At 46.6% G+C, this 7,732-nt stretch overlaps 1 protein-coding gene across 3 annotated transcripts in view; it reads left to right on the top strand.

Moving 5' to 3' along the window:
- Window positions 1–7,336, top strand: part of PITPNB (phosphatidylinositol transfer protein beta) — an 18,277-nt gene extending 10,941 nt beyond the window's left edge. Inside the window, exons 8-12 of one of the 3 annotated variants that reach the window (XM_033518211.1) lie at window positions 419–496; window positions 1,001–1,111; window positions 1,636–1,758; window positions 4,746–4,830; window positions 5,622–7,336. In XM_033518211.1, the coding sequence (XP_033374102.1) occupies window positions 419–496; window positions 1,001–1,111; window positions 1,636–1,758; window positions 4,746–4,793 (360 nt within the window). In that variant the 3' untranslated portion in view covers window positions 4,794–4,830; window positions 5,622–7,336. The remainder of the gene's footprint in view (window positions 1–418; window positions 497–1,000; window positions 1,112–1,635; window positions 1,759–4,745; window positions 4,831–5,621) is intronic. The other 2 variants (XM_033518212.1, XM_033518210.1) reach the window with 2 other exon arrangements.
- The last annotated feature ends 396 nt before the right edge of the window (window positions 7,337–7,732 follow it).

The raw sequence follows: 7,732 nt of genomic DNA, 5'->3' as shown, positions 1-7,732 counted from the left end.
CCCCCTGTTCTGCCTTCTTCTCCCCCTGTTCTGCCTTCTTCTCCCCCTGTTCTGCCTTCTTCCCCCCCTGTTCTGCCTTCTTCTCCCCCTGTTCTGCCTCCCCAGCAGTGGCCATGTGTTGCAGCCTGAGCAGCTTTATTGTGCTGCTTGTTGAATTAATGCCTTCTCCTCCTCCCAGGGCTCACAGACCTGGTGGGACAGTGCAGATGTCAGTGTGCACAGCACAGGGCAGCCCTGGAGAGCTGTCCTGTTGGGAGCAGGGGTGATGGAGCCATGGAGTCAGCCTGGCAGCTGTGCTGCACCCACCCTGCTCCAGAGCACTCAGGGAATTGTTTTGGCAGCCATGAGCAGAAGCTTAACACAGTGGGATATTGAATGTGGTGGTGTTTTCTGACTCTCAGAGTGTTTTATGTTACAGGACTACAAAGCTGATGAAGATCCTGCATTATTCCAGTCAGTTAAGACGAAGAGAGGACCTCTGGGGCCAAACTGGAAGGTACTAGGAACTGTTGTTCCAGCCTTACAAAGTCTTTATCATCAGAAGAACAAAGTTCATGGTTCCTTCACAACTTGACTCAACTCCTTTTGAGGAACCAATTTCCTGTGGCCCAGCACATCCCCTGTGTGCCACCTCAGTGACACCCCAGCAGCAGCACAGAGCTTGCCAGTACCCCCTGGCAGCCATCAGAATCTGTCCCAGGAGAGAATGGGCTGTGTGGGCCACACCAGAGGTCCCACAGGAATTGAGCAGCCCACTGCTGTGCCCTGGAGTGAATCACAGAGAGCCTGTCAGGAGCAGCCCCAATTTGCTGATTAGAATGTTGTTTTTCTGTAATAATGCTTAGATTTCTATTTTATTATCATAACAAGATAGTTAAGTTTAATTAATTTACTATAAATTAATTATCATATTTATAATTCTAATTCACTTATTAGAATTATAATTTCTAATAATTATACTTCTGAAGTAATAAAACTTTATTTCTATTACCCCAAACAGAAGGAGTTAGCAACTGATGAGGAGTGTCCCAAAATGTGTGCTTACAAATTGGTGACCATCAAATTTAAGTGGTGGGGACTGCAGAACAAAGTCGAAAACTTTATACAAAAGGTGAGTACTTCTGCCTTTTGGGGCTGTGTTGATGTGGGGGTTTGAGCAAGGGCAGTGGTGCAGTTTTCTATTGCTCATAGCCAGGGTATTCCTGTCCATTTCCCCAGCCAGTCAAACCATTTGTGTCTTGGTTTGCTGCAGGTGGGGCTTCACTGGTAGTACCAGAACAATTCTCTAGAGAAAAAAAGTCTTCTGGAAGTGGCTGTTATGGTTTGGCTGCTGCCATCTTGGAGCTGGAGCAGATTTTAATAACATTCTTCATAATTCTCAAGTAATGTGAATGGCTGAACCTTAATGAAAGTCTTTTTTTGACAGTGAAATTTGTTCATTTTTTTTCCATGTTAAAGCATTTGAGAAATGAGGTGAATTTAAGTTGCATCCAGGGGTGTGAGGTGGTGAATCTGTAACAGTGTGAAGCAACACTCACTTGAAGGTTTTAACTCTTCAAACTGAGCAGCTGCTATCACTTCACCAGCCTTTAGCAAGTCCTACCTGTGATCTAATGCTTGTTTATCTTCTTAAAGCAAGAAAAAAGGATATTTACCAACTTCCACCGCCAGCTGTTCTGTTGGATTGACAAGTGGATTGAACTGACTATGGAGGACATCAGGAGAATGGAGGATGAAACCCAGAAGGAGCTGGAAGCGGTAAGAAAGCTTTTTTTTTTAAGGCTCAGATGTGCTACAGATTTATCTGTGCAGAAACTGAGGCAAGCTGTGTGATGTCCATGCCTGTGTGTGTGTTTGGGCAATTGCTGGTGGGCACTGTGGCCCCCTGGGTGCAGCCCCATGTGCTTCAAGCTCCTGCATTTGGAGCTGTCACTCTGGAAGTGGCTGTAATGTGAGTACCTCTGATGTCATTATTAGATGCAGGATGTCTGTCCTGATTACCTCTGTGTTTATGGCACCACACCCATTGCACAAAGTCCCATTCAGGGCCCTTTTGTCACTTGGTGGTTGGAGCTCAAAGCTGTCTCTGTCCTGTTCCATCACATGTCTTGCTTTGTTTCATTTCTAGTCATCACTAGATCTGATTACTTTTTCTCTTCAAGCATGTTTTCAAGCAAGTTTGTGTCACCTGTCAGCTGTTCCACTTCTGATTAGTACACCAAACCATAAGTTTTACTTCCAAAAAGAAAGTCAGTAAAATCAGCTGAGACTGTGTCAGTTTTCCTGCTTCAGTGGCTGTGAGGACCAGATCTGTGTGGCCTGATGTATCATGGGCTGATGTCTGGGAGAAAATTCAGGGCACTGTCACTGCTCTTTCCATTCAGAGGTAGAGGACCACCATAGGCTGGGAAGGATGCCTTCTTCTGTAGAGTCTTTCCAGAGCATGGCCTTTGACATGAACTTTTCCCATGTTAAATCCCACTGGCATTTTGCAGCTTTTTTACAGTTCTTGGATTTGCAGTTGTATTTCCTTCCCCTTTTGACAATTGCTTCATGCCCCAAACCCACTCAGGTTACCCAGACAGTTCCAGTGTCTTGGTTTTTCCAAGGCACAATGTGTCTTCAGCTACAACTTGCTGTTTGCATGGTTTGACCCATTCCAGACACCTCTAATCTGGTTGTCTGAGGCTTCAGACCAGCTGTGGACACATTCTGTGGTCTGTGCCTGGTGCATCTTTGCTGTTGGTACCAAACCAGCTGCAGCTTCTCCCTCCCCACTCATGTTCTCCAGGGACTTTCCAAACAGTGTGGAACAGCCTGTGTTGGGATGTTTCCTGGGTTTGGAAGAAGTCTTTCTTCTTGGTCCTGTGCTGAGCTGTAGCACCAAATGCTCTTTTCCCATAAGCTGAAGGGTTTGGGTCAGCAGCCCCAGAATGCACTTTGGACAAGGTTGGTGTTCACTCACTCTTGCAAATCTTTTGCTCTCTTATGGGCATTTGGGTATTTTTAGCAGTTGTTCTATCAAATCATGGGGGTTTCTTCTTGAATTCTAATTTATGCCTGATCCTGTTCCTAGAGCCACCTGTTCCCAGGTGTCTGTGAAGGAGGAAGCATTAACAGCTGTCCTCTCTAAACTGATTTTTGCCAGAAGGGTTCCCTTTTGCACATCCATAGTTCTTCATTTGGACTGAAGTAGACTTTGTCCAGTTTCCCTGAGCAAGGGTAGTAGTGGCAGTGAGGAGTGCACACCAGAGGTGTGCTAAAGAGAGGCAGCAGAGCCTGACACACCTGTGTGCATGATGAAATTGTTCCTTTGTGTTCTGTGGATGTTTTGTTTCACATTTCTCACTGGTAAGTAGATCTTTTTATATTTTTTTTCCAAAATATTTGCTGCTCTTTTAGTTCTCACCTTAAGTCAAACCCAGCTCACATTTGTCTCTGGGTGTAACATCTACCCTCATTCTTAAACATCAAACATACTTACTTAGTATTTTCTCATTTTGCAAAGGCAAATTGTTTTTTGCAAATAGCTTGCTGTGTAAGATGTTAGTGTCAGGAATTTGTGTATTTTTTAAAAAGTTGGGTTGTTTTGGTTTGGTTTTTTTTAAACAAGATAAATGTGTGATGTTACACTAACCCAGATTGCTGTGGATATTGTGAAATGTGAGAGGAGTGGGGACCTGCTGTCTTGGGGTTTTTTCAATTGTTGCAAGAGGGGTATCTACAAACACCTGCAAATGATGTAATTTCCATGGCTTTGTGGTGCAGTGCGTTGTTGGACAACCTAAGGGCAAAAATGTCACTGCCAAATAATATCAATGCTAGTTTTATCTAAAGTAATTTGTCATCTGGTTTCATATTCAACTACTCCATCCACTGTGCTCACCAGTAACTGCCATTACATCCCCAGTACACCACAAAGAGTGTTTTATGGCCAGGACCTCTGGGAAGTGAGTGCTCAGGGATGATGTGCTCAGTGTGACACAGATATATCCATGTCCATGTCCCTGCAGAGTGGTCAGGAGTGGACAGGGCTGCCCTAGGCAGTTCTGTGATGCTGAGAGCCAAACCAGGCACAAAGCAGGGTTGGCAGTGCATGTTCTTTCCCACAGTCTCCTGGTACTCTTCCCCTTCTCATGGACACCCTTTCTTCCTTCTGCTCCGAGCTGATCTTTATCTGGATTCTGTGCACATTCCAGTTCTTTTGTTGCTCCTGTGCTTCATCTTCAGTCGATTTTTATAGTCAGGATCTCTGCTTTTGTTACTTTCTGTTTACTCTCTGAATCCTCATCAGTGTTCTTCCAGAGTTCCTCTGTCCCAGTCCATTTTTTTCTCACTGTTTATGTTTCACTTGGTGGATTCTGTCTCTGGCTGCTGGAGATGAGAAGCACCTCTGCTCCATGAAACATGCATCAGCTCACTGCAGAGTAGGAAAGCATCTGGTCCAGCCAAAGCCCTGTGACCAACCTCTCTCATGCCACACTGGGTATCCTGAGCGGTGATTCCATGCTGGAGCATCGTGGGCTTGGTAAAAATTCAAGCACCATTGTTTATGGCTGCTCTCCAGTTCCCAGGTCTCCTTGCCAAAAAGAAATACCATGCCATGGCCAAACCCCCTGAGCTGTAGCTGGTCCTGGCCCTGGCCAGGGAGAAGCAGATCCTGGCCCTGCAGCTCATTCCTTCTCTCATACTAACCACGGCGCGGCAGGTTCTGTGTGTGGAGCTCACGTTTTATTTCACTTCAGATGCGTAAGAAGGGTTCCGTTCGAGGCACTTTGGCTGCGGACGTCTAGAGGAGTTCTCTGTAGGTTCTGAGGCAAAGCAAGCTGTGTAAGTCAACTGCTGGATGGAAAAGGAGGAGAGGGATTAATGTTCTTTTGGATGGGAATTGCTAGCAGAAATCATCTTAATGTCCACATGACCCATGTGGGCCTTACCTTCCTCCTGCTCGGTGTGGTGACCAGCAGGTGGGACTGACCCACGGTGCCCAGGACACACCAGATGGGCGCTGATGCAGGCACTAAAGCTGGGAGCAGATTGCTGCAGCGTTGGCCACCTGCCCTGGTGCCTGCTGCTCACCCAGTGCAGGTACCTGAGGTGTGGGATGTGCTGCTGTGGCCCTGGCGCCCTCCCCTTCTGGGCAGCAGACACGCCAGCATCGCTTCGCTGCACACGCAGTAGCAAAGTGATCTGTGGCCTTGGTCCGTGTCACTTAGGGAGGCTGTGGAGCATCACCTTCCAAACACGTTCAGTTCTTGAAATCCAGTTCCACACAGTCTTTATAGACACTGAAGCGTGTCAGAGCTGTTGGTGTGGGAGCAGCTTCTCCAGGAGTTACAGGAGTTAAAGGGCTGCTGTTCCTCACAGGGACTGTAACATCCCAGCCCGAGGGTGCCAATCCCGCTGCTGTGTGGGGCTCCCCAGTGCAGGGAGCTGCTCCCACCCCTGGGGGCAGCTCCTACCCAAGGGCAGCTCCCACTGAGATTCCCTCAGGAGCCGGCATTGCTTTGGTGGTGTTCTGAGGCCCTGTCCTGCTTTTCCCTGGAGATAATCTCCCTGCCTGTTTGGAGCTCTGTCTGGAGAAGCTGCTAATGCAGAAATTTCTCTTCCTCTCTCCACAGCTGCGTAACCAAGGCCAAGTGAGAGGAACGAGTGCTGCCAATGACGAGTGACGCCGGACGGCCGCCGGTGCCGGGTCTTGGCTGTGTGTGTGGGTGCATGACTCTGTATATAACTACACACACACATGCAGACACAAGGGGTGGTTACAGTGTCTCCGGGTGCTATACCTGTCCTAGCAAAGATCCCAAGGAAACTGCTTTCATTATGTATACCCCAAGCAAATAAAAAATCAACTGAGTAGTGTCATTTAAAGGATGAATTTTGCTAACTGGTATGTTCATGAATGTCAATACTGGACCAATTTTTGCCCTACTTGTTTCCTCTCCTGTCCAAGTCACTCTGCTCTAACTTGCCCATCTCTCATTGTAAAGGAACACTCAAACAAGTTAATTTCAGTTTTATGTCTTCCCTATGTGATGAGTTTTTGGAATAGGAACAATGAATGTATTTATAGCTATTTATTTCTGGATTGTCATTATCCTCTAGTCAAATCAGAAAAAAAAATTTTCTATTAGTGGAAATTGGAAGACTTTTACTGTTGAATAAGTTTAACCCAAACTTTACCCACTCACTGATTTAAAAGAAAAAAATCATGTTTTATTGGACTTTTGTACATTGAAATGCTAACAGTTTTCTTCATTAAAATTGGCAAGATTAAGGAAAAATGGCTTGTGATTTATAAAGTAATTTGCAACTTGAAATTTTCCAGAAGCTGCTTTTTAGACAAATACACTATAGTACCTGTAGAGCATTTTCCAGTGTATCTTAGGCTGGGCATTGAGGACAGGGTTAGCCCTTCCCTCCAGAAATACTCCTGCCAGTGCAGTGGCTGTTTTCCAGAGCTTCCCTTTGGAAGCCATGCAAGCATTCTGGATTTCACACACAGCAATGGATTAAAACTGTGATTTTAGCTGTTTTAATGTTGGAAATACACTTTGGGAGATGTAGACTTTCAGATATGATGACAGTTTCAGTTGTAGCCCCTGACATGTTTCCCTGCTGTCTGTGAGAGGCTGATGTGTGAGAGCCCCTGGGATAACAAAAACTCCATAGGGAAAAGGTGTTCAGCATGTTTAAGGAATTATTCAGAGCACATAACAGGGGGACATTATCCTAATGCTTGTCAGATCAAAGAAAAAGTATTTTTAAAAGCACTAGTTAGATAAAGATCTGTTAATGCCTGGTTTCCTCCCAGCACCCTTGGCAGGGCAAACCTTGCCTGACTTCCTAGGAGGGATCTGATTTCTGTTACCATCAGTGACAAAACATTCCTGCACTGGCAGCACGGGCCAGGTGTGCTGTGCACCTTGTCCTGGTGTCACTGGCACTGCCTCAGCTGAGTGCTGCACTCCCCAACCCTCCAGCCCCACAGTAACGTGTTTGGTTTCCTTTCTGGGTTAGTTGAGTGGTTATTTGTCCTGTACCACCAGGAGGTTGGGTTGGTAAATGCAGAGAATGGCACACACACAGTCTGAAGTACCCCTGAAACCCAAGGGCTCAGGTCTCCTCCTCAGTGCTGGAGTTCGTGTCCTGCCATTGTTAATGTGTTGCAACACAGAGGGAAAGAGGCTCTGTGACTTCCATGGGTTTGGACTAGTTGTGAAAATTTGAGAGAATCTTGTAGTGAATGTACAATGTTTAGTTTCCTTTGGCAGTCTCTGGTGTGACTGACAAGTAAAGCAGGCAATGAAATTTAATTAAATAAATTTGATCATAAAAAGCTCTGTCTCTTATCTCAGGCACTCGCATTTTGCTCCTGAGCTGGTGTTTGGGGTCCCAAAGGCTGCTCTGACCTGGGCACTCTGGGGCTGGGTTCGGTTTGGGATTCCAGGCTGAGTAGCACCTTTGATGCTCCTGAGCAGGGAGGACTCTGCTGGGCTGGCAGAGGTGGGAGTGGGCAGGATTTGGGGCTGCAGGTGGGAGGTGCCTCCCATGGGGCACCTGAGGGGTTTCTGGTGTCCCTCCCTGGCTGGTCCATTCCTGGGGTGGCTGAGCTGCCCTCAGTGCTGGCTCTGGGGCAGGGCTCTGCCTGCTCAGGTTGTGCCATCACCTGCTGCAAATGAAGGCTTGTACGGCTCCTTTGTTAAATGCAGAGTTGAATTCTGTCTTT

The sequence above is a fragment of the Parus major genome, chromosome 15 (genome assembly GCF_001522545.3).
Source record: "Parus major isolate Abel chromosome 15, Parus_major1.1, whole genome shotgun sequence".
NCBI classification, from domain to species: domain Eukaryota; kingdom Metazoa; phylum Chordata; class Aves; order Passeriformes; family Paridae; genus Parus; species Parus major.
This window is presented reverse-complemented; position numbering and strand designations above follow the sequence as displayed.